The following is a 27,636-nucleotide window of genomic DNA, read 5'->3' as shown; positions in this document are numbered from 1 at the left end:
TTGTTAATTTGTAATTATATCACACGAAAAAAAATTTCATTGTCATCCGACGTCAATCTTAAAACTAAAACGATCAGTAGTTCTGCGTTCAGGCTGACTGGGTCGCGATGGTAAAAGTCAAACATCAGGCAAGAAATGACTTTACTGCTCATATTGGTCGTGCGGTAGCGTTCTCGCTTCCCACACCCGGGTTCCCGGGTTCGATTCCCGGCGGGGTCAGGGATTTTCTCTGCCTCGTGATGACTGGGTGTTCTGTGATGTCCTTAGGTTAGTTAGGTTCTAGGGGACTGATTACCATAGATGTTAAGTCCCATAGTGCTCAGAACCATTTGAACCATTTGAACTGGTCATATGACGTGATTCAGAATTTATCAGCGAATGTTTGTTTCACATACAACTTGACATATCTGCGCGCTTAATCGCTCCCGGATATCTGATAAATTCCGAAATGCGTAATATAAAGTCATTCATTGCCTGATTTTTTACTTTTACCATTTGAATACAGAACTACTGATTATTATGATAACGGTCGCCTGGCTCTTGCGTGACTTTGTGTCACATTTATATTACTGAAATTAAAACATTCTCGACAATCTTGGAATCTCTGCGACTGAAATCTTGCCAGTATCAATATCTATGTCAGGCAAAAGTCTTAGAGATTTTCGATTCCCGTAATAAATGAACTGTCTGTATAACATAATTAAGTTTGTGCGGAACCCTGATTACGACAGTCCTAATCACACCTGGCCAGTTTTCGTGCTACGAGTATAACGAAACCTTAGTCTGACGACAGTTCTTTATTAACTTTAACTAATCCTCGCGCATTTCTGCGTTACGCCATTTACAAAGGATCATAAAAAATATGAAGCATACATCAGAAACAGAGCAATGATTTGGATGTAATATGACAAGTGTACATCGACAAGAACAAAATACAATACAGTGTGAACATAGCAGAGCTGACACCTACCCAAAACATAATAAGTTCTGCTATGTCCGCATTGCATTCAGTTTGCTTGTCCTCGGTGTACGCCTGCTCATCTTAAACAGTACATTTCTTTCTTCCCCACGTCTGCTAGATCTTTTCTAGATCCTCTGGAAATGGTATAAGACTGAAACGCGTAATGGTTTCTGAATGTGGTCAAGACTGAAGATCTATTGCCATGAAATATTGCCCCAATTAGTACAAATGCATTTGTTATTTTAACTTCGAGATTAAGTCCCCATTTAAATGGGTTGAAATTTCACCCACGGTCTACTTTAAAAAGACAATACTGATAAAGCCCGTTACATGTTAGAAATTACTCTTCATTCGTAACTGTTGACGAAAGTCCACACAATGCCTTATGGGCAATAATGGGGCCACAACCTAACTACGAAAAACACCCTTTCGACATACGGTGTGGCCGAGCGGTTCTAGGCGCTTCAGTCCGGAACCGCGCTGCTCATACGGTCGCAAGTTCGAATCCTGCCTCGGGCATGGATGTGTGTGATGTCCTTAGGTTAGTTAGGTTTAAGTAGTTCCAAGTCTAGGGGAGTGACGACCCCATTAGTTAAGTCGCATAGTGCTTGGAGCCATTTGGACCACTCTGAACCTTTCGCCATAACGTACTTCACTGTTAGCGGTAAACATGATGGCAGGTAACAGTCTCCAGGCGTTCACCAAACACATTCCCCATCGGACAGCCACAGAGTATGGCGCTGATTCATCACTCGTTTCAAATCACGCACTGTCCAGTCGCTTCGCTTAGCACGCCTACAAAAATGTGCGGCTCATGAGCAGCTACTCGAGAACTGCATCCCGTTCTCTTCAACTCCCCACGCAGCTGCACTGCTGCTGGCGCTTCGGAACTGTCAAGCGATTCCTCCCGCTGATTTCGTGCGATCTTTACAACGATCCTCTGCGGTACCGGTTGGTCGCTGTCCGCTGGTTGTGAGGTCTCAGTAATCCCGGTTTAATTACGGTTGTTCCTTCGTGTCTGGGCTCCACAGTCGCATGACCAAAAGTAGACTTGCATAGCTACAGAAAGGTTGGAACGCCCCTGATGGATTTGTTACTCAGGCGATATCCAGTGACTAGCCCACGTTCGAAGCCACAGAGCTGTCGTTGCTTCTCTACCGACAACACAGTACGCCCCCGCTTCCTTTTGTACAGGTGGGGCCACCTCTCCGTCAGTTCCGCATGGCGTAGGGATGACCCGATACCTCTGACCAGATATGCTGTTTGTATGCAGTTGACTGGTAGTTACACCACAGAAAACAAATCAAAACGTCCGTTCTACGTATACTGTACATCTACACTGACTGAGCCACTTTAGTGTTGGCAGAGGATAACTCTGCTACCGATATCACTTCCTCTGTAACTCTAAATCACCTACAAATTTCTTCATGCTATGCTCTTTCACCATGACATAACTGCGCTGTAGACATCGCGCTCAGATTGACTCTAGGGAAGCATCTGACACTGTCCCGTAATGACGATTAGTGAAAAGGGTACGAGCTTACCGAGAATCGGACCAGATTTGCGGCTGGATTCGAGACTTTCTTGCAGATAGAACTGAACATGTTGCTGTCAAAATCGACAGATGCAGAGGCAATTTCGACAGTAGCCCAGAGGAGTGTTGACAGAACTGATAGTGTTTACAGTTTATACATACATCATTAGTTGAAGGGTAGGAAAGTTTTTAAGGCTATTCGCAGATGATGTGGTTGTCTATGAGAAGGCTGCAACGCTGGAAGACAGTATCGATCTGCCGATTGGCGCATATAGGATTGATGAATGGTGCAGACTATGGAAGTTGACCCTGAACGTAAATAAATTTAATATATTCCTATATTAATATATTCATTACTGTACAGCTGCACAACTGATGAGAAACTGCTGTGAAGTGTATCTATCGTAAGATATCTAGGAGCAATCATCTGCACCGGCCTTATGTGGAATGACCACCTAAAACAAATAGTAGGGAAAGCAGATGACTCAGGTTCATATGAAGAATTTTAAGGTAATGCTACTCACCTACTAAGGAAGTAGCTTCCAAGGCGCTTGTTCGACCGATCCTAGAGTGTTGTATGTCAGTCTGGGGCGCTTACCTGGTAGGACTGATGGAAGGGATAGAGGAGAGCCAACGAAGAGCGGCGAGTTACTTCAGGGGGTCTTCAGTTGGCGTGAGAGAGTTACACAGATGCTCAATAAACTCCAGTGGCATGCGCTACAAGAGATGCGTTGTGCATCATAGACAGGTTCCTACTGAAATTACAAGAGAGTACTATCCGGGAAGAGTCAGAAACATAACCCGCATTATTGTCGTTCTTGTTATGGTCTTCAGTCTGAAGACTTCGTTTCAAGCGGCTCTCCTTGCTACTCTGTCAAGCCTCTTCATCTCTTCTAATGCAGCCTACATCGTTATGAATCTGGGTACTGTATTCACCTCTTGGTTTCCCTCTATCATTTTTACGACCCCCCCCTCCTCCCCACCCATATTGCTCTCCAAACCTAAAATAGTGATCCCTTGATGTCTCAGAATGTATCCTATCAACCGATTCCTTCTTCTAGTCAGGTTGAGCCACAAATTTCTTTTCTTCCCACATTCTTTTCCGTGCTTTCTCATTAGTTACGTCATCTATCCATCTAATCTTCAGCATACTTCTGCAGTACCACGTTTCAAAATCGTCTATTCTCTTCTTGGCTAAACTGTTTATCGTCCATGTTTCCCTTCCACAAATGGCTATATTCCATACAAATACCTTCATAAAATACTTCCTAACGCTTAATTCTATATTCCATGTTAATAAACTTCTCTTCCTCAGAAACGCTTTTCTTGCCATCGCCAGACTCCATTTCATATTCTCTCTACTTCGACCATCGTCAGTTGTTTTGCTGCCCAAATAGCTAAGCTCATCTACTACTTTAAGTGCCTCGTTTCCTAATATAATTCCGTTAGCGTCACTTCATTTAATTTAACTACATCCTATTATCCTTGTCTTGTTTTTGTTGATGTTCATCTTATATCCTCCTCTCAAGACACTGTCCATTCCGTTCAACTGCTCTTCAAAGTCCTGTGTTGTCAGAATTACAATGTCATCGACAAGCCACAGAGTTTCTATTTTTCCTCCCTGGACTTTAAATCCTACTCAAAATTTTTCTTTTGTTTCCTTTACTGCTTGCTAAAAATGCAGACTGAATAGCATCGGGGATAAACTACAACCCTGTCTCACTCCCTCCTCAACCATTGCCTCCATTTCATACCCCTCGACTCTTATAACTGCCATCTGGTTTCTGTATAAATTCTAAATAGCCTTTTGCTCCTTGTATTTTGCTCCCACCACCTTTAGAACTTGAAAGAGAGTATTCCAGTCGACACTGTCAAACGCTTTATTTAAGTCTACAAATGCTATAAACGTAGGTTTGCCTCTCCTTGACCTATCTTCTAAGATAAGTTGTAGGGCCAGTATTAGTCTGGAAACCAAACTGATCTTCCCTGAGTTGGGCTTCTACCAGTTTTTGCATTCTTTTTTAGAAAACTAAAGAAAAGTTTGGAGTAGGAATTAGCTTTCAGGGAGAAGAAATAAAAACTTTGAGGTTTGCCGATGACATTGTAATTCTGTTTGAAACAGCAAAGGACTTGGAAGAGCAGTCGAACGGAATGGACAGTGTCTTAAAAGGATATAAGATGAACAGCAAGAAAAGCAAAGGAAGGACAGTCGAATAAAGACGAGTGATGATGAGGGAATTAAATTAGAAAACGAGACGACAAAAGTAGTATTAGTTTTGCTATTTGGGTAGCAAAATAACTTAAAATGGTCGAAATAGAGAGGATATCAAGAAAAGCGTTTTTGAAGAAGTTTGGTAACATGGAATGTAGATTTGAGTGTTAGGATGTCTTTTATGAAGGTATTTGTCTGTACTGCAGCCATGTGTGGAAGTGAAACATGGACGACAAACGGTTTATTCACGATAAAGGATGACAGCCGAAATAGTTGCAGGATAAAGATTTAATAAAATTCTTGACCAAGGTTTCGGTATATATAAATATACCTTCATCAGAAGTAAAAAATCCTGAACAGGAAGACACTTTCATTAGCAAAATCTTAGCATCGGAAATTAGGAACACTAAAGTTTACGTAACAGTGAAATTACCAGAGTAATATAGGCCCGAAATCTTTTAGTTACTTACTAAAATTACATCATGCAATGTAGATTAATAAAACAATTGTGCCAAAGGCGTCGTCAATGATTAAGACATCTTCTCTATTTGTATAACATGACTATGGGCACAGGGTCAATGCGAACAGTTTAGCACCAGTACTTCGCCTATGAACTATCGTGACGAGAGTGTGAAAGCACTAGGGCAGATGGTTTCGCCGAGAGAGGGCACTTACGGTATGTGCCAGACACTCTCGCATGTTAAAATCCATGGATATATACATAAGCGCATCAAAATTATTAAAAGTTGTGCTAATTCAAACCTTCTGTCTTAATAAATAAAACATATCAGACCATTTAAAAACATTTATGTGAAATAGAAAATATGGAACCAGTTTACCTGTGTCCTACTGTCAAACAGATGAAGCTTGCGCTATGGAACACATCTAACGAGAGAGGGTACTAGTGTAATGCGCGAGAATCTCGCGTAACGTAGGGGGTGAAATACACACATCTACATTTATACTCCGCAAGCCACCTGACGGTGTGTGGCGGAGGGTACCCTGAGTACCTCTATCGGTTCTCCCTTCTATTCCAGTCTCGTATTGTTCGTGGAAAGGAGGATTGTCGGTATGCTTCTGTGTGAGCTCTAATCTCTCTGATTTTATCCTCATAGTCTCTTCGCGAGATATACGTAGGAGGGAGCAATATACTGCTTGACTCCTCGGTGAAGGTATGTACTCGAAACTTCAACGAAAGCCCGTACCGAGCTACTGAGCGTCTCTCCCGCAGAGTCTTCCACTGGAGTTTATCTATCATCTCCGTAACGCTTTCGCGATTACTAAATGATCCTGTAACGAAGCGCGCTGCTCTCCGTTGGATCTTCTCTATCTCTTCTATCAACCCTATCTGCTACGGATCCCACACTGCTGAGCAGTATTCAAGCAGTGGGCGAACAAGCGTACCGTAACCTACTTCCTTTGTTTTCGGATTGCATTTCCTTAGGATTCTTCCAATGAATCTCAGTCTGGGATCTGCTTTACCGACGATCAACTTTATATGATCATTCCATTTTAAATCACTCCTAATGCGTACTCCCAGATAATTTATGGAATTAACTGCTTCCAGTTGCTGACCTGCTATTTTGTAGCTAAATGATAAGGGATCTATCTTTCTATGTATTCGCAGCACATTACACTTGTCTACATTGAGATTCAATTGCATTTCCCTGCACCATGCGTCAATTCGCTGCAGATCCTCCTGCATTTCAGTACAATTTTCCATTGTTACAACCTCTCGATACACCAAAGCATCATCTGCAAAAAGCCTCAGTGAACTTCTGATGTCATGCACAAGGTCATTTATGTATATTGTGAATAGCAACGGTCCTATGACACTCCCCTGCGGCACACCTGAAATCACCCTTCCTTCGGAAGACTTCTCTCCATTGAGAATGACATGCTGCGTTCTGTTATCTAGGAACTTTTCAATCCAATCACACAATTGGTCTGATAGTCCACATGCTCTTACTTTGTTCATTAAACGACTGTGGGGAACTGTATCGAACGCCTTGCGGAAGTCAAGAAACACGGCATCTACCTGTGAACCCGTGTCTATGGCCCTCTGAGTCTCGTGGACGAATAGCGCGAGCTGGGTTTCACACGACCGTCTTTTTCGAAACCCATGCTGATTCCTACAGAGTAGATTTCTAGTCTCCAGAAAAGTCATTATACTCGAACATAATACATGTTCCAAAATTCTACAACTGATCGACGTTAGAGATATAGGTCTATAGTTCTGCACATCTGTTCGACGTCCCTTCTTGAAAACGGGGATGACCTGTGCCCTTTTCCAATCCTTTGGAACGCTACGCTCTTCTAGAAACCTACGGTACACCGCTGCAAGAAAGGGGGCAAGTTCCTTCGCGTACTCTGTGTAAAATCGAACTGGTATCCCATCAGGTCCAGCGGCCTTTCCTCTTTTGAGCGATTTTAATTGTTTCTCTATCCCTCTGTCGTCTATTTCGATATCTACCATTTTGTCATCTGTACGACAATCTAGAGAAGGAACTACAGTGCAGTCTTCCTCTGTGAAACAGCTTTGGAAAAAGACATTTAGTATTTCGGCCTTAAGTCCGTCATCCTCTGTTTCAGTACCATTTTGGTCCCAGAGTGTCTGGACATTTTGTTTTGATCCACCTACCGCTTTGACATAAGACCAAAATTTCTTAGGATTTTCTGCCAAGTCAGTACATATAACTTTACTTTCGAATTCACTGAACGCCTCTCGCATAGCCCTCCTCACACTACATTTCGCTTAGCGTAATTTTTGTTTGTCTGCAAGGCTTTGGCTATGTTTATGTTTGCTGTGAAGTTCCCTTCGCTTCCGCAGCAGTTTTCTAATTCGGTTGTTGTACCACGGTGGCTCTTTTCCATCTCTCACGATCTTGCTTGGCACATACTCGTCTAACGCATATTGTACGATGGTTTTTGAACTTTGTCCACTGATCCTCAACACTATCTGTACTTGAGACGAAACTTTTGTGTTGAGCCGTCAGGTACTCTGTACTCTGCTTTCTGTCACTTTTGCTAAACAGAAAAATCTTCATACCTTTTTTAATATTTTTATTTACGGCTGAAATCATCGATGCCGTAACCGCTTTATGATCGCTGATTCCCTGTCCTGCGTTAACTGTTTCAAATAGTTCGGGTCTGTTTGTCACCAGAAGGTCTAATATGTTATCGTCACGAGTCGGTTCTCTGTTTAAGTGCTCAAGCTAGTTTTCAGATAAAGCACTTAAAAAAATTTCACTGGATTCTTTGTCCCTGCCACCCGTTTGAACGTTTGAGTCTCCCAGTCTATGTCCAGCAAATTAAAATCTCCATCCAGAACTATAACATGGTGGGAAAATCTACTCGAAATATTTTCCAAATTATCCTTCAGGTGCTCAGCCACAACAGCTGCTGAGCCAGGGGGCCTATAGAGACATCCAATTACCATGTCGGGGCCTGCTTTAACCGTGACCTTCACCCAAATCATTTCACATTTCGGATCTCCGTCAATTTCCTTCGATACTATTGCACTTCTTATCGCTATAAACACGCCTCCCCCTTTACTGTCCAGCCTGTCTCTGCGGTATACATTCCAATCTGAGTTCAGGATTTCATTACTGTTTACGTCTGGTTTCAGCCAACTTTCTGTCCCTAGTACTATATGGGCGTTGTGACCGGTTATTAATGAGAGCAGTTCTGGGACCTTTCTATAGACGCTCCTGCAGTTTACTATTAGCACAGTAATATTGTTATTCCCTGTTGCATTTTGACTACTCCTACCTTGCCGCGTCTCAGGAGGCGTCTTGTCGGGCCTGGGGAGGGAATTCTCTAACCTAAAAAACCCCCATGTGCACTCCACACGTACTCCGCTACCCTTGTAGCCGCTTCCGGCGTGTAGTGCACGCCTGACCTATTAAGGGGGACCCTACATTTGCACCCCGGATCTTCGCAGAATCGTCTGAGCCTCTGGTTTAAGCCTTCCACTCGGCTCCAAACCAGAGGACCGCAATCGGTTCTGGGAACGATACTACAAATAGTTAGCTCTGATTCCACCCCGCGAGCGAGGCTTTCCGCCTTCACCAATTCCGCCAACCGTCTGTACGAACTGAGGATGACCTCTGAACCCAGACGGCAGGAGTCATTGGTGCCGACATGAGCAACAATTTGCAGTCGGGTGCACCCAGTGCTATCTATCGCCGCCCGCAGGGCCTCCTCCACATCTCGGATGAGACCCCCCGGCAAGCAGAAAGAGTGAACACTGGCCTTCTTCCCCGACCTTTCCGCTATTTCCCTAAGGGGCTCCAACACCCGCCTAACGTTGGAGCTCCCAATAACTAATAAACCCCTCCCCCCGGGTGCCTGCTCGGACCTTGCTGAAGGAGCAGCCATATGTCCACTCACAGGCAGAGCGGGCGATGCCACACGGCCAGCCTCCACATTGACCCTCCGCCTCGTGCGCCCCGAACGCCGCTGAACCCGCCGCTCCCCTTGGGGAGAGGGTGGCCCAACAGCGCCCGGTACCCGCGAAGATGTCTCGACGGCAGGGACAGTGGGTGAAGCATGTAACACCTGGGGTGTACCATGCGACGCACCAGACTCCCCACTGCCGCTACACTCCGAGGCAGCAGCCTGAAGACGGCTAACCGTGGCCATCAACACGCTCAGCTGTTCGCGAACAGTAGCCAGCTCCTCCTGCGTCCGTACACAGCAGTCACACATCCTATCCATCCTAAGGAATCAATTTACTGTAGAGAGTTAATACTAGCGAAAACAACCAAAATGTTACAGTAAAACGAAACCATCTGTCGTTGTCAATAAAAACATACTAGTCAATTAACCACACACACATGTCGAAAATCACAAACAGAAAACATCAAAAATATGTAAAATCGCAATAAGACAAGACTTCTGACGAAGGTATATTTATATATACCGAAATCTTGGTCAAGAATTTTAATAAATCTTTATCCTGCAACTGTTTTGGCTGTCATCCTTTATCTCGAAGAATTTCAACAGTTGCTGTTTCAGCCATGTTTAAAATCTTGAAATAAACAGTTTAACCAGAAAGAGAATAGAAGTTTTTGAAACGTGGTGCTACAGAAGAATGCTGGAAATTAGGTTGGTCGATCACCTAACTGATGGAGACACTGAACAGAATTGGGGAGAAAAGAAATTTATGGCACAACCTTACTGGAAGAAGGATCGATAGGACACATTCCGAGACATCAAGGGATCACCAATTTAGTACCGGAGGGAAGTGTGTGTGGGGAGGGGGGAATGGTAGAGGGAGACCAAGAGATGAATACAGTAAGCAGATTCAGAAGGATGTTGGCCGCAGTAGTTACTCGGAAATGAAAGACTTGCAAGGGATAAATTATCATGGAAAGCTGCATGAAAACAATCTTTGGACTGAAGACGACTACGACGACAACAACAACAACAACACGGAATGGAACAGGGATGATAAATAAAATCTCGTGATTTGGTATCGTTCCTGGTGTTGGACTTTCCGTGTCTAGCAGTGTAGGTATTTGAGAAGGGCAGCGAGGCAGCTCACCAGCTCTGACGCCGTCACTCGGAGCAGCGTTCCGCAGGGTGCGTCAGAGCCACCGAGCGGGGAGAGCGCGCGGCTCGAACCTAATGGTACGGTTACGGTGTCGCCCCTGGCCGGTATTAGCGGGCTATCAGTGATTTACGGCTGCGGTGGCGAACCTAATCGATGTGTCACGTCACAGCGGCGCTGGGGGACAGATTACATTCGGCGCCGCCTGGCACCGCCGGATTCACTGCGCGTCAAAACAGACCGCTCGCCGATCCGATCCACTGTGCGTTGCGGCAAATGAGATTCGCGCGGGGGGCTATACGGGACGACACGAGCCCGCACGCTCTTCTGCATCAGTGGTATCACTTCGATATTCGTACCCGGCAAACCGTTGTCAAGTGCGTGGCAGAGGGAACTTCACACGGAACCACGTACTTGGAATCCTTTCGCATTGCAGTGGCATATGGGACGTGGGAAGGATGATTGTTTTCATGAACCCTACAGTTAGGCCGTTCTTGTCTTTAGACGGGTGTCCAAATACTTTTGACCGGACAGCGTGTATAGGATGGGCCTTATGTTGCATTACAATTAGTGTTTCACCCCAATCTGGTAACAAAATATATACGTCTGATGCCCGTTATTTCAGACATGTTCGAAAGAACACACAACATTTTGTTCCTGTTTTGATGTGTATCAATGGCGCAAGTTGAAAATTTGTGCCAAACCAGGATTCGAACCCGGGTCTACCAATTACTGATAGACTGAAACTAAGCCATCTGGACATCACCACACCTGCGCGACTACCCTACCACGCTTCGTATCAGACCCAAATTGTCAATTTATACCAAACTCTACTGATGTAGTGTCCCTGCTCATCAGCTTTATTATTCGTGGCGTCTCGCCATTCCCGTAAGAGTTCCAGCTTGACGTGCATCTTCACTGAAGGGGTCATTGGCCGTCATTGCTGGAATTATACGTGTGGTGTCTGTTCTTTCAGACATGTCCGAAAGAACAAACACCATTTTGATCCTCCAGCCGCTATGAATCAGGTCACACAGGTCATGTCCGAAGGAAGAGACACTACCAATATAGTTACAGCAATGATCTCTTCAGAGCAGACGCACATAAGCTCGAACTCTTACAGGAATCGTCAAGATGCCACAAATAGTGAAGCTGATGAGCAGGGTCACTACACCAGCAGTGAGTGGTACAAGCTGACAATTTGGATGTCACGGGAGGTGTGCTAGGGCAGTCCGCTGTGTCCAGATGGCGCAGTGGCGAGGGCATCTGCCCAGTAAGGAGGACACCCCGTTTCTAATCGTGGTCTGGCGCAAATGTTCGACTTGCCCCATTTATGTAAATCAGTGCTCAGTGGCAGCTAATGTCTTTAATTCCTTTCTGTCTTGAACAAGTATATAGTTCGTTTTTATCAGCAGCTCATTACATAAACATGACGCTCGTTAAAGTTGTGGTTGTCTACGAAAAAATCCTAAAAGTATCGTGAAGTTACGCAGTCACAAGACCAGATATCCAAAGTGGATTCAGCGAGTATTTTTCGGTCCCTAAACATCTGTCGTGCGAAACTGAACACTGGGAAGATAAGATTAGACTAGAAGCGTCTCGCGCAGCGATGTATAAACTTGTAGATCTTGCTACAATCGAACCATGAAGCAAACAAATAGAAGTACATGTTACAATTTTAAACTGTGCTACACCTGTTATTGTTACCAATTACAAGTATGTGCGACATAGAACTCTACTGAGGCAGGCGGCCGGAGTAGCCGTGCGGTTCTAGGCGCTACACTCTGGAACCGCGAGACCGCTACGGTCGCAGGTTCGAATCCTGCCTCGGGCATGGATGTGTGTGATGTCCTTAGGTTAGTTAGGTTTAAGTAGTTCTAAGTTCTAGGGGACTGAAGACCTCAGCAATTGAGTCCCATAGTGCTCAGAGCCATTTGAACCATTCTACTGAGGCAGCCATTAATTATTCACATGGCTTACCATCCATCTGAACACCTACGAATTTGGACTGTCCACACTCACTAATCATATGCCCATCCTGTGTAATCAAAACGTGTTAGAAACGGTAAAAAAACGAGTCTTACCGTTATTAAACAACAACTTATTTCCTACAAGCCATGCACTTATGTACTGAACTGCACTGTTTAATACATTGCCTATGCTGCACTCAGCATCCTTCGCTACCAGGTTAGTCTCATCAGCAATCAGAAATATTTTAGGCTCATCTGCTACATTAGCATGTAGAGAAACAGTATGGTCCCAGCACTGACCCCTGAGGCATCCTCCACTTAACTGTGACCTGATCAGACTCCACGTCTTAGCTGTTCTTATCACTGTGGAGAATGACCGTTTGCTGTCTGTTCTAAAGAATCATAGGAACCAGTTGGTAGCTACTCCTCGTGATCAAGACAAGCACCTTAGTTAAACCAAAGTCTTCAGTTTGAACACTACTTTGATGCACATCGCCTTGCTAGTCTACCTTGCGCAAGTATCTTAGTTTCTACATAATAACTGCAACCTTCGCCCACTTGTAGCGGATTACAGGACTTAATTGTCGTTCTCCCTCTACAGTTTTTATCCCCTGTCCTCCATACTTCCGTTCATAAGGAACCTATTTCTTGATGCCTCAGGATATGTTGTTTCAATCTGTGCAAAATATTTCTTTCTTTCTCCAGTTAGACTCGGTGACTCCTCACTAGTTTTATGACCTACCCATCTAATCATCATTTCTCAGTAGCATCACATTTCGAAAGCCACTATTCTCTCCTTGTCTGAACTGTTTATCGTCCGTGTTTGAACTTAAATTTATAGTCTATGTTAAAAAAAATCCTCCTTTTCAGGAATGCTTCTTTTGCTACTGCCAGTTTGCATCGTATATCATCTCTACTTCGGCCTTTATTAATCATTTTGCTGCCCAGACAGCAGAAATCACACAGTTCTTTTATAATCTCACTTCTGAATATAATTTCATCAGCACTGCTTGATTTAATTCGACTGGATTACGTCACCAGCACTTTACTTTAGTTGGTGTTCGACAAATAATCCGATTCCTTTGCCAATATTGATTTTTAGTGATGAAAATCTTCTCTGGTAATCATCGAATGATGATTACCTATATACTTCCCGCGGAAAATACCCATACCAACAAACTGGTCAATGTACAGGATGAAGCAGAACCACGCCAACAAACTTTCAGAGGTGGTAGTATCAACTAAAAAAAGTCCACTAACCATGGGCTCTAAAACACATACCTTAAGAGCTGTAAACACTTCTTCAGTAGAAGAGATGTTTGACAGTAGCGAAAATGAACAAGTACTGGATGGTCTTAAGGTATGCACTTTAGATCCCACCCCCTCAAAAGTTCGTTGGTTCAGTTTCGGTTCACCCTCTATTTTTTTTGCAGTATATTAGTGAAGGTATTGCAAATGAACTCTATACCACACGTGAGCTGAGATTGTTAGCAGTGTAGCTTTAGAGACTGCACGAAGGCCGCCTGCTGACCGGCGGTTCCCCGTCTCCGGCCCGCAGGTTCCCGGAGACCCAGCCTGGCGTCTATCCACTCGAGCGCCTCCTCGTCCCGCTCGATGAGCTTCAGCATGCGGAAGTTCGAGCGCGAGAACCAGCAGCGCGAGGAGCGGCGGCTGCAGCTGCTGGCCCAGCAGCAGGAGCAGCAGCAGCTGCAGCAGCAGCAGCTGCTGGAGATCCAGCAGAAGCAGCAGCAGCAGCAGCTGCAGCTGCGCCAGGAGCCGCAGCAGGCGGCGCAGGCCCACCAGCAGGCGCCATCGCCCAGCCCGCGAACGCCCATGAGCACCGACGAGCTGCTGCCCGCCGTCTCCGAGGTCAGGGATGTGAGTAATTGGGCGGTAGGGACTAGGGACCAGGGACTAGGGACCAGGGACTAGGGACCAGGGACTAGGGACCAGGGACTAGGGACCAGGGACTAGGGACCAGGGACTAGGGACCAGGGACTAGGGACTAGGGACCAGGGACTAGGGACTAGGGACCAGGGACTAGGGACCAGGGACTAGGGACCAGGGACTAGGGACCAGGGACTAGGGACCAGGGACTAGGGACCAGGGACTAGGGACCAGGGACTAGGGACCAGGGACTAGGTACCAAGGACCAGGGACCGGGGGGGGGGGGGGGGGGGGGGGAGGTAGGAGGAGGACACACCACCACTTACTTCACTTATGTCATCATACTCAGCTATGGAGATCCTCTTCCACTGGGTTCTTTTCCCTGCTTTCTGCTGTCAATTGCCCCTGGGCAGATCTTCAGCAAATCCTAGCGCATTCTCTCTCCCTCCAACTTCTCTCTGGTTTGCTTACTCGTCTTCTTCCACAAGAGAGTAAAATCTGGGGATTTCAGAGACCAAAATGTAGACTTTCACGGCCGGAAATATCATGATCATTATAATTATCCGGGCTGTTATGCCGTGGTCGGTTGATTAATTCTGTGTTGGTTCCCAACGTTTCGTCTCCGACTGCGGGAGACATCTTCAAGGGGGTCCGTAGCTCGATGGAAGGTCCAACACACCCACTGGCTCGCTACTGACTGCCGCTAAATTCCGTGTCCGCGCGCTCCCGCGCCGCGGTGTGTTTTGAAAACGTCAGTGCAATTGGCCGCTGTCCGTCGCCGTCGATCGCCGTTGCCATCACCCAGTAGTGGACGGGTGGTACACATCTTCTTTAACACCGGCATCCATATACCGTTTAATTTCACGCCCTCCTCGTTTCAGTTGAAATTATTTGTGTGTTTAGCGATTTCGATTGCCTCCCTGTAGAGCCTTTCGTAATATCCGCTTGTGGCCGCTAGTACTTGCGTCTCCTCGAAACGGATATTGTGGTTCCCTGGCAGGAAAGCATGCAAATTACTGATCTACTGGATCCGCAAGCATATAGGAAGCTGAATAAGGACCCCACTAACAACGTTCTCAGAACTGTGTCGCGGTTAATAAAAAAGTCCTCCATTGAAGAGAGTGTACAGAAAGGTCTCTGCAATTCGGTTGCACTACCACCGAGGCTTTATGGATTGCCCAAAATTCATAAAGAAAATGTGCCGTTAAGACCGATACTAAGTGCCATTGGTTCGCCCACCTACTCGTTAGCCAAGTTTTTGACTACGCTGTTAAAACCACATGTGGGCCGTTCGGACTCTTATATAAAGAATTCGACACATTTCATCAGCAGATTGAATGGCATAGTGGTCCAGCCGGAGGACATATTGGTCAGCTTCGATGTGGTATCGCTGTTTACCATGGTTCCACTTAATGATGTATTGGAACAGCTGGATCGAATTTTTTCTGCCGATATTTCAGACCTGTTAAAGTGTTTGACGACCACATACTTCAAGAGGAATGAACAGTTTTATGAGCAAACGGATGGCGTGGCTATGGGAAGCCCCCTAAGTCCCGTAATTGCAAACTTCTTTATGGAGAAAATCGAAGAACAGGCCTTAGGTACTGCCAGCAAAAAACCAAATGTATGGTTCCGATACGTGGATGACACGTTTGTGCAGTGGAGACATGGTAGGAAGGAACTAAGCCGGTTGCACGAACATCTGAACAGTATAAACTCGAGAATTCAGTTTACAATGGAGGAGGAGGTAGACGGCAAATTACGTTTCCTCGATGTGCTTGTTTTTAGAAACGAAAATGGTAGTTTGGGCCACTCAGTATACCGCAAACCCACGCACACGGACCGTTATTTGCACCGGAATTCGACCCACCACCCACAACAGAAGTGGGGGTGTTATCAAGACGTTAGCGGACAGAGCTAGAAATATTTGTGAACCTGAGTTGCTCGACGCTGAGATGGAACATCTCCACAATGCACTAATGAAGAACGGATGTTCGTCCGCCGAAATAAAACGTGCGTTGAGGCAGCCACGCAGAAATCATACTGACGTACAGGCTACTACAAAATCTAAGGTTTTCCTGCCGTTTGTTAAAAATGTAACGGAAAGAATAGGGAGGATCTTGACGAAGCGGAATATTACCGTAATTTACAAGCCCACCAGCAAGATACAGGAATACCTTAAGCCTGCCAAGGACGCTCACAAAACACTGGAAAAAGCTGGAGTGTATAGGATCCCATGCAGCTGTGGTGATGTTTATGTGGGTACCACTAAAAGAAATGTTTCTAAACGTTTGGAAGAGCATAAGGGAAACTGTAGAAGAGGAGAAACGGAACGATCAGCTGTTGCGGAGCATGCTTTCCAGCCAGGGAACCACAACATTCGTTTCGAGGAGACGCAAGTACTAGCGGCCACAAGCGGGTATTACGAAAGGCTCTACAGAGAGGCAATCGAAATCGCCAAGCACACAAATAATTTCAACCGAAACGAGGGGGGCGTGAAATTAAACGGTATATGCATGCCGGTGCTAAAGAAGATGTGTACCACCCGCCCACTACTGGGTGATGGCAACGGCGATCGACGGCGACGGACAGCGGCCAATTGCACTGACGTTTTCAAAACACGTGACGTCACGCCGCGGCGCGGGAGCGCGCGGACACGGAATTTAGCGGCAGTCAGTAGCGAGCCAGTGGGTGTGTTGGACCTTCCATCGAGCTACGGACCCCCTTGAAGATGTCTCCCGCAGTCAGAGACGAAACGTTGGGAATCGACACAGAATTCATCAACCGACCACGGCATAACAGCCCGGATAATTATAATGGACATTTCAGAGACCGTCAGTTTCCATCCATCTGAGCAACGTGACCTACCTGAACGAGGCGTTCGGCTCTCTTTGGACCTACAATAACTGGCCACATCCGACTCACAATTACGCCACACGCTCCATTCCCTACTGATCTCACCTTGCACTGGACTACAGATCATCTTTTAGATTCTGTGTTCGTTTCCTTTTTTGTCTCTATGGTCGGCCAACCACTGCCACACTCTGCATACTCTGCGAGATTTTAATTCGTTTTGTCTGACCTCTGCCTGAGTCTTTCTTGTCCTGTGTTGTCTGTTGTCGTCTCCATTCTTCGTTTTTATTGTGTGTGGGTGTTCGCAGTTATGGAAAAAGGGACCGATGACCATCGCAGTCTGGTCCCTTCAATCTCTCAAACCAACCAACCATTGTGTGTTCGGAAGTCTCTTTTTCTTTCGGGCACTCCGCGTTTTGCAGCTGCAGCTTAGATCAGTGTTGTTTTGTACAGCTGGAAACTGAAATTCCTTAAAGACTGCACGATTTAAAAAGCTGACTGTGTCTAAAGTACAAAGAGTTTGTGGCTCGGATCCTTGCTTTGCAGCCTCACACGATGTGTCTACATCTACATCTACACTCCGCAAGCCACCCAACGGTGTGTGGCGGAGGGCACTTTACGTGCCACTGTCATTACCTCCCTTTTCTGTTCCAGTCGCGTATAGTTCGCGGGAAGAACGACTGTGTGAAAGCCTCCGTGCGCGCTCTAATCTCTCTGATTTTACATCCGTGATCTCCTCGGGAGGTATAAGTAGGGGGAAGCAATATATTCGATACCTCATCCAAAAACGCACCCTCTCGAAACCTGGATAGCAAGCTACACCGCGATGCAGAGCGCCTCTCTTGCAGAGGCTGCCACTTGAGTTTGCTAAACATCTGCGTAACGCTATCACGCTTACCAAATAACCCTGTGACGAAACGCACCGGTCTTCTTTGGATCTTCCCTATCTCCTCTGTCAATCCGACCTGGTACGGGTCCCACACTGATGAGCAATACTCAAGTATAGGTCGAACGAGTGTTTTGTAAGCCACCTCCTCTGTTGATGGACTACATTTTCTAAGGACTCTCCCAATGAATCTCAACCTGGTACCCGCCTTACCAACAATTAATTTTATATGATCATTCCACTTCAAATCGTTCCGCACACATACTCCCAGATATTTTACAGAAGTTACTGCTACCAGTGTTTGTTCCGCTATCATATAATCATACAATAAAGGATCCTTCTTTCTATGTGTTCGTAATACATTACATTTGTCTGTGTTAAGGGTCAGTTGCCACTCCCTGCACCAAGTGCCTATCCGCTGCAGATCTTCCTGCATTTCGCTACAATTTTCTAATGCTGCAACTTCTCTGTATACTACAACATCATCCGCGAAAAGCCGCATAGAACTTCCGACACTATCTACTCGGTCATTTATATATACACTCCTGGAAATGGAAAAAAGAACACATTGTCACCGGTGTGTCAGACCCACCATACTTGCTCCGGACACTGCGAGAGGGCTGTACAAGCAATGATCACACGCACGGCACAGTGGACACACCAGGAACCGCGGTGTTGGCCGTCGAATGGCGCTAGCTGCGCAGCATTTGTGCACCGCCGCCGTCAGTGTCAGCCAGTTTGCCGTGGCATACGGAGCTCCATCGCAGTCTTTAACACTGGTAGCATGCCGCAACAGCGTGGACGTGAACCGTATGTGCAGTTGACGGACTTTGAGCGAGGGCGTATAGTGGGCATGCGGGAGGCCGGGTGGACGTACCGCCGAATTGCTCAACACGTGGGGCGTGAGGTCTCCACAGTACATCGATGTTGTCGCCAGTGGTCGGCGGAAGGTGCACGTGCCCGTCGACCTGGGACCGGACCGCAGCGACGCACGGATGCATGCCAAGACCGTAGGATCCTACGCAGTGCCGTAGGGGACCGCACCGCCACTTCCCAGCAAATTAGGGACACTGTTGCTCCTGGGGTATCGGCGAGGACCATTCGCAACCGTCTCCATGAAGCTGGGCTACGGTCCCGCACACCGTTAGGCCGTCTTCCGCTCACGCCCCAACATCGTGCGGCCCGCCTCCAGTGGTGTCGCGACAGGCGTGAATGGAGGGACGAATGGAGACGTGTCGTCTTCAGCGATGAGAGTCGCTTCTGCCTTGGTGCCAATGATGGTCGTATGCGTGTTTGGCGCCGTGCAGGTGAGCGCCACAATCAGGACTGCATACGACCGAGGCACACAGGGCCAACACCCGGCATCATGGTGTGGGGAGCGATCTCCTACACTGGCCGTACACCACTGGTTATCGTCGAGGGGACACTGAATAGTGCACGGTACATCCAAACCGTCATCGAACCCATCGTTCTACCATTCCTAGACCGGCAAGGGAACTTGCTGTTCCAACAGGACAATGCACGTCCGCATGTATCCCGTGCCACCCAACGTGCTCTAGAAGGTGTAAGTCAACTACCCTGGCCAACAAGATCTCCGGATCTGTCCCCCATTGAGCATGTTTGGGACTGGATGAAGCGTCGTCTCACGCGGTCTGCACGTCCAGCACGAACGCTGGTCCAACTGAGGCGCCAGGTGGAAATGGCATGGCAAGCCGTTCCACAGGACTACATCCAGCATCTCTACGATCGTCTCCATGGGAGAATAGCAGCCTGCATTGCTGCGAAAGGTGGATATACACTGTACTAGTGCCGACATTGTGCATGCTCTGTTGCCTGTGTCTATGTGCCTGTGGTTCTGTCAGTGTGATCATGTGATGTATCTGACCCCAGGAATGTGTCAATAAAGTTTCCCCTTCCTGGGACAATGAATTCACGGTGTTCTTATTTCAATTTCCAGGAGTGTATATTGTGAAAAGCAATGGTCCCATAACATTCCCCTGTGGCACGCCAGAGGTTACTTTGTCTGTAGGCGTCTCTCCATTGATAACAACATGCTGTGTTCTGTTTGCTAAAATCTCTTCAATCCAGCCACACAGCTGGTCTGATATTACGCAAGCTCTTACTTTATCAGGCGACAGTGCTGAACTGGTATCGAACGCTTTCCGGAAGTCAAGGAAAATGGGAGCCTGTATCTAATATTTTCTGGGTCTCATGAACAAATAAAGCGAGTTGGGTCTCACACGATCGCTGTTTCCGGAATCCATGTTGATTCCTACAGAGTAGACTCTGGGTTTGCAGAAATGACATGACATGATACGCGAGCAAAAAACATGTTCTAAAATTCTACAACAGATCGACGTCAGAGATATAGGTGTATAGTTTTGCGCATCTGCTCGACGATCGTCTGCGAAGATTGGCGCCGAGGTCCTCCGAATTATGAACGCTTTTGTAGGTTCCGACTACCATTGGCTACAGCAGGTCTCTCAAATAAGCAACAAGCCCTGTTCATCACCGGATTCTGTCTTCGATTCATTCACAAGAAAACTGGTCTCCCTCTCTGCCACCTCTACACTGCAGTCCTTCCTCAGATCTGGACAATGGGGTCACATTGTTTGCAAATGTGAGATGTGCTCCTATCATCTTTTCGAGAGCCAGGTTCAACAACAACAGAGACATAGCATCTCCTCGTGTCGACGACATGTTTATGTTAAAGCTGTCCACGAGTTGGTTTCGCAGCTTCCGTTTGCCTTTTTAACTAGTGAATCAAACTCGATCTAGGCTTATAAACTTCTCTGGTATTCCAAACTACACAATTAATCGTGCTCTCCTGCTGAATGCTGTTGTATGCCTTCTTAAACTCTAGGAAGAGCACATGAAGGTCTTTGCCATATTCCCACATCTTCTCAGTGAACTATGGCAGTACACATACGTTGTCCAACGTCAACAGCCGTTCCTGGAGTCACCCAATTTTGGTCAATCACTTCTTGTGCGTAACAGCTGGATTCTATTCAGTAAATAGTTGAACAACATCTTACAGCAGACATTCAGTGGGTCGACTCCTGCATAACTGGTGCGATCTATTTTGTCACCTTTCTTGTCTATAGGACAGATAATCAGTCTTCCAGTCTCCTGGGGTCTCGTCTACAATACAGATCCTTTTTCATTAGTTGGTGGATTCACTTGCGGAGCTCCACACCCTCTCCCCCCCCCCCCTCCTCCCCTCCTCCTGCCCTGCACATCCTGAATGACTTCTGCCTCTACTCCATCTTCTCTTGGACTTATGTTATTCGTCCACTTCATTATCTGATTCCTTATTTTCTCCAGTGTAAGTGGTGGATAACATAAAGCCAAAAAATGTCAGGATGATAGAATCCAAACAGATCTTTAGGTTCATTACTGCTGAGTAGCTCCATGGAGTCCTGTTTCCATCTCTTAGCAACGCTAAACTCTTTGGTGAGTACGGTCCTATTACTGTCCTTGGCGAACTTTTGATGACTCTGTTATCCCCTCTTAAAGAAATTAACTCTGTGTTACATCTTTGGAGCCTCTTTCCTGAAAAATCTTGTTGAGCCTCCTCTACATTTCCTTTGGCGTACATTATCTTTGGTCTCGTCAAAGTTGCTCGGGTAGTTCTCCACACATGTTCAAAATGTACTTTGCCTTGTGCAAAATCTGTGCCTCATAGACAGGTCTACTTCACTTCTCTTCACTAATATCTTAATGCGTTCATCCCCAGACAAATTCTTCTTGCCTCTGATATTCTCCTCATTACTCCATTTGCGATCTCATTTAAGAATCTTTGACTTCTTTCCATACTACTTCTAACTCCTTTTCTGTATCCTCTTCGTCCAGAATTTCAAAATCATTGCTGAGATGGAGTTCAAAATTTTTTTTTTGTTATATCTTTGAGCCTATCAACGTGGTAGTGTACTATTTTCTTAAAATTACTCCTATCTCTCATTTTGGGCTCAGTTGTACTTGCAACCAGTTTATTACTAGGAAGTGGTCATTCCCATACTCTGCAAGCTGTGCTGTCTTTAGATTCATCAAGAAGTTATTTATTTTGGCACCAATTACAATGTGATCTATCTGGTTGTTCTACCATCTGGTAACACCCATGTTTCTTTGTGTACATCCTTCCATCAGAAATTCTTGCCACTGATGAAAGTCACTTTCGATATTACAAATGTGATGAACCTCATGTCTTTGCCTTTGCTGGGTTCATGGAAACTGTATCTTACAGTTGTTGACATGAATATGTCTCCTCTTACCATTTTAACATTCATATCATCAAGTAGGACTCTACAGTTGCTATTCAGAATAGCATCCCTCATTATCTTGAATTCCACTTAAAAATCGTCTTTCGCTAGGAGTGTGCATTCTTTGTGCACACACGACAGTTTACAACAAATTTTACACCTCTTCACGTCTGTTACAAACATTGCTATTCTAGGGGTCACTGATGAAAACCTAGAGACATTAGGAACTAGAGCTTTACTCCCACAAAATCCCATACCTAATTTGTGTCCTGAATCACAGCTTCCATAAAAGATTTAATCTTTTTCGAACTCTAAGGTACCACTATAAACCCAACAAACTTCTCATAAAGATGCTAAAGCCATCCTATATCTTTCCATCTCCTTCACTAGACTGAGACATTTTTTTATATAAACTATGAATATTCCATGTTCCAAATCATATACCCTCATCTCCCACTTTTCATCCATTTTGTATAATGGAATTCCGAATAGTCTGTTTACTGTTACCGAATTTTCTGTGATACGGTGGTAACCCGTCAGCAACCCCCAGTCTGGAGGACCAGGATTTTTTATTTTGTGGCTACCATCACCAAGATGAATTGGTTTCTCTAAAACTACAAGGTTCCTCTTTCCTACCCTAAGTTTGTTTCATGTGTGAAGATTTGTCTCCATTAAGAATGACATGCTGTGTTCTGTTTGCTAGGAAGTCTTCTTCATTCCAATCACATTGCTGGTTTGATAATCCTATACCTATATTTTGTTCATTAGGCAGCAGTGCAGAATTATATCGAGTGCCTTGTGGTAGTCAAGGAACATGGCATCAACCTGGACACAAGTAGCTACTGCTTTCTGTGTCTTGTGGACAAACAGAATGAGATCTGGGTTTAACATGATCACTATTTGTGGACTCCACGTTGATTCTCACAGAGAAACTAACAGTGGAAGTTCATAATAATAATAATAATAATAATAATAATAATCTCTTGAGTATCCCATTCAAATCTCTGGGCGAGGGGGGGGGGGGGGCACTACTCAGGAGGATGTAATCATCAGGAGAAACAAAATGCATTCTACAGATTGGAGCATGGAATTTCAGATCCCTTAATCAGGCAGGTAGGTTAGAGAATTTATAAACTGAAATGGATTGGCCAAAGTTAAATACAGTGAGAGTCAGTGAAGTTCTGTGGCATGATGAACAGGACTTCTGGTCAAATGAATACATGGTTATAAATACAAAATCAAATAGGGGTAATGCAGGAGTAGGTTTAGTAATTAATAATAAAAAAACAACAGGAATGCAGATAAGCTACTATGAACAACATACTGAATGCATTATTGTGGCTAAGAGAGACACAAAGCCCACACCCACCACAGTAGCCCCCCCTGCGGGTCCGGGGATTAGAATAGGCCCGCGGTATTCCTGCCTGTCGTAAGAGGCGACTAAAAGGAGTCCATCCCCCTCACGGGGGTAGTTCGCGCCTGCGTCCGGAGACGGACGGTTCCACGACCTATCATCGTGGTCCTTTTGGTTTTTTCACTTCTCGTTTCTTCCTTCCTTTTGTTGGTTCCTTTCTTTGCTCTCCTCCACCTCACTGTCTTCCTTACTCTTTCCCTTGCCTTCTCCTTGCCTTTTTCTCCTTGCCTTCTCATTGCCTTTTTCTCCTTGCCCTCTCATTGCCTTCTTCTCCTTGCCTTCTTATTGCCTTCTTCCCCTTGCTTTCTCATTGCCTTCTTCTCCTTGCCTTCTCTGGTCTCCGCCTCGGCGTTTGAGACAGTCTGTCCTCTTTCTCCCTCTCTCTCTTCTTTTTCCTCTTCTTCCTTCCTCCCTGTGCGTGTCTGAAGGCCGACCCACGCGTTCGCACGCGTAGCCGGTGACGGGGTAACGCGTAAGTCCCCGCCCTGGGTAGACATGTAAGGCACGCGCGTACCCCCTGGTAAAGGCCAGGCCCGGGGAGGGGTGATTGCCTGAGCTGATACCTTCTGACCATGCCGATTGGTCCCTCCGTCTGTTTCTCGGGAGGTGTGACCTGAGGTGTAAACATTCACCTAAGGCGGGAGTGCCCTCTGAGAGGGTCCCCACAAGGAAGGAGCGCGCCATCGGAGACGCTGGCAATCATGGGGGATTCCTCCGCAATGGATTCTACTCCATCTCTTTCGACTTCGACCCAAAAACGGAAACGTGACCAGCCAACAGTGACAAAAGTACTACCGCCTGCCCCACAGTTCCTCGTAGTTTCTCGAACTGAGGACGGAAAGGATTTTTCCTCTGTCAACCCTTTCGTTATTCAGAAGGGCGTAGATGCCATAGCCGGATCTGTCAAATCCTGTACCAGGTTGCGTAACGGCACCTTATTACTGGAAACTGAGAATGCCTTTCAGGCACAAAAACTGCTTCGGGCCACCCTCCTGTACACGTTCCCTGTCCGGGTGGAGGCCCACCGAACTTTGAATTCGTCTCGTGGTGTGGTCTATACTGACTCCCTCGACGGATTGACTGACGAGGAGCTTCAACCATTCCTCGCTGAGCAGGGCGTGACGGCTGTCCATAGGGTCATGAAAAAGGTCAACAATGACCTTGTACCGACCCGGACAATTTTCTTGACCTTCGATAATGTTAAGCTGCCATCGCGCATCAAGGCGGGCTACGAGGTTATTTCTGTTCGCCCCTATATCCCGACACCTACGCGCTGCTACCAGTGTCAGCGTTTCAATCACACTCGACAGTCTTGTTCCAATGCGGCTAAATGTGTCACCTGTGGCAGGGATGCCCATGAGGGTGACTGTCCACCTCCGTCTCCTCGTTGTGTGAACTGTCAGGGTGACCATGCAGCATCCTCCCGCGACTGTCCTGTCTATAAGGAAGAACGCTGTATCCAGGAAATTCGGGTCAAAGAGAAAGTGTCCACCTCGGCTGCTCGCAAGCTATTGGCTAGTAGGAAGCCCACGCTGCTCCCAGCGGGGAAATACAGTACTGTCCTCGCCTCTCCTCGGACTACCCGGGAGGTAGCAACCCCGACATGCGATCTGACCTTCAGCACCACGGTCGTCCGTTCGGCCAGTGCTAAGATCGCGCGGTCGACGTCTCCTCTTCCTCCCATCACCCCACAGACACGAGCACCTTCTTCAGCTTCTGCTAAAACGAAGACACCGAAGTCAGATGCACGGGCCTTCAAGAAGGAACCATCCCGTGCAGACTTCCTCCGTACCTCGACCTCACAGCCTTCGACCGGTACTTCCACTACACGTCCTTCCAAAAAGGTGCATAGGAAGCACAGTTCTCCTTCCCCGCCACGGCGCATTTCTTCTCTTGCGCCACCCAGCGGCTGCCGCCCCAGGCCGTCATCCGTTTCGCCTGGCCGCACCGCTGGTCGCCGTACATCTGGCCGTTCACTGGCGGAGGAAGCTCCCCCTCCCGGCCATCCTCCCGAGATGGCCGATGACCCTATAGACCCAATGGACGATGACTGTCCGCCTACTGATAGCGGCGGCAGTGCTCGCTCGAAGCCAGGCCCTAAGCGGCCTTCGAGGTGACCACTTCTCTCATCTTTCTTTTCTTACGATGGCACTTATTCACTGGAATATTCGCAGCATTTGCTCCAACCGAGAGGACTTGAAGTTGCTGCTCCGCTTGCACCGTCCGCTTGTCGTAGCCCTCCAGGAAACGAAGCTACGCCCATGCGATCAAATTGCCTTGGCACACTACACCTCTGTGCGTTTTGACCTACCCCCTGTGGTAGGTATCCCAGCTCATGGAGGGGTTATGTTGCTGGTCCGGGATGATATTTACTACGATCCCATCACGTTGCACACCGGCCTGCAGGCAGTTGCCATCCGCATTACTCTCCCCACTTTTACGTTTTCCTTTTGTACCGTTTACACTCCATCGTCATCTGCCGTTACCAGGGCAGACGTGATGCAACTTATTGCTCAGCTACCTGCACCATTTTTGTTAACTGGAGACTTCAATGCCCACCATCCCCTTTGGGGCTCTCCAGCATCCTGCCCGAGGGGCTCCTTGTTAGCAGACCTTTTCAACCAGCTCGATCTTGTCTGCCTCAATACTGGCGCCCCTACTTTTCTTTCGGACACATCTCACACCTATTCCCATTTAGACCTCTCTATATGTACTCCCCAACTTGCACGCCGGTTTGAGTGGTATGCACTTTCTGATACATATTCGAGCGACCATTTCCCGTGTGTTATCCATTTCCTGCAGCATACTCCCTCTCCGTGCTCCTCTCGTTGGACCATCTCCAAGGCAGACTGGGAGCTCTTCTCTTCCAGGGCTACCTTTCAGGATCAAACCTTCACAAGCTGCGATCGTCAGGTCGCACACCTCACGGAAGTCATTCTCGCTGCTGCTGAATATTCCATCCCTCACCCTACTTCTTCTCCACGTCGCGTACCGGTCCCCTGGTGGACCGCAGCATGTAGAGATGCTTTACGTGCTCGTCGACGTGCTTTACGCACCTTTAAGCGCCACCCTACAGTGGCGAATTGTATTAATTATAAACGATTACGTGCTCAGTGTCGTCGTATTATTAAAGAAAGCAAGAAAGCCAGCTGGGCTGCTTTCACAAGCACCTTCAACAGTTCTACCCCTTCTTCTGTTGTCTGGGGTAGCCTGCGCCGGTTATCTGGCACTAAGGTCCACTCCCCAGTTTCTGGCTTGAAGGTCGCGAATGAAGTCCTTGTGGCCCCTGAGGCTGTCTCCAATGCCTTCGGCCGCTTTTTCGCCGAGGTTTCGAGCTCCGCTCATTACCACCCTGCCTTCCTCCCCCGCAAACAGGCAGAGGAGGCTAGGCCACCTGACTTCCGCTCCTCGAATTGTGAAAGTTATAATGCCCCATTCACCATGCGGGAACTCGAAACCGCACTTGGCCGATCACGGTCCTCCGCTCCAGGGCCTGATTCTATTCATATTCAGATGCTGAAGAACCTTTCTCCTGCGGGTAAAGGTTTTCTTCTTCGTACATACAATCACATCTGGATTGAGGGACATGTTCCCGCATGCTGGCGCGAGTCTATTGTTGTCCCGATTCCTAAGCCGGGGAAGGACAAGCACTTGCCTTCCAGTTATCGACCTATCTCGCTTACCAGCTGTGTCTGTAAAGTGATGGAGCGAATGGTTAACTCTCGATTGGTTTGGCTGCTCGAGTCTCGACGCCTACTTACCAATGTACAATGTGGATTTCGAAGGCGCCGCTCTGCTGTTGACCATCTGGTTACCTTGTCGACCTTCATTATGAATAACTTCTTGCGGAAGCGCCCGACCGCGGCTGTGTTCTTTGATTTGGAGAAGGCTTACGACACCTGTTGGAGGGCGGGCATTCTCCGCACCATGCATACATGGGGCTTTCGCGGTCGCCTCCCTCTTTTTATTCATTCCTTCTTAATGGATCGACAGTTTCGGGTACGTGTGGGTTCTGTCCTGTCCGACACCTTTCGCCAGGAGAATGGGGTGCCACAGGGCTCAGTTTTGAGCGTCGCTCTCTTCGCCATCGCGATCAATCCAATAAT

At 46.9% G+C, this 27,636-nt stretch overlaps 1 protein-coding gene across 1 annotated transcript in view; it reads left to right on the top strand.

Moving 5' to 3' along the window:
• The window catches only part of LOC124552377 (AF4/FMR2 family member lilli), a 717,562-nt gene that overhangs the window by 675,366 nt on the left and 14,560 nt on the right, over positions 1–27,636 (top strand). Inside the window, exons 8-9 of the mRNA XM_047126641.1 lie at positions 7,294–7,309; positions 13,790–14,100. Coding sequence (XP_046982597.1) covers positions 7,294–7,309; positions 13,790–14,100 — 327 coding nt within the window. The remainder of the gene's footprint in view (positions 1–7,293; positions 7,310–13,789; positions 14,101–27,636) is intronic.

The sequence above is a fragment of the Schistocerca americana genome, chromosome 10, assembly GCF_021461395.2.
Source record: "Schistocerca americana isolate TAMUIC-IGC-003095 chromosome 10, iqSchAmer2.1, whole genome shotgun sequence".
NCBI classification, from domain to species: Eukaryota; Metazoa; Arthropoda; class Insecta; order Orthoptera; family Acrididae; genus Schistocerca; species Schistocerca americana.
The sequence above is the reverse complement of the archived record's forward strand: the minus strand, read 5'-3'. Positions and strand labels throughout refer to the sequence as shown.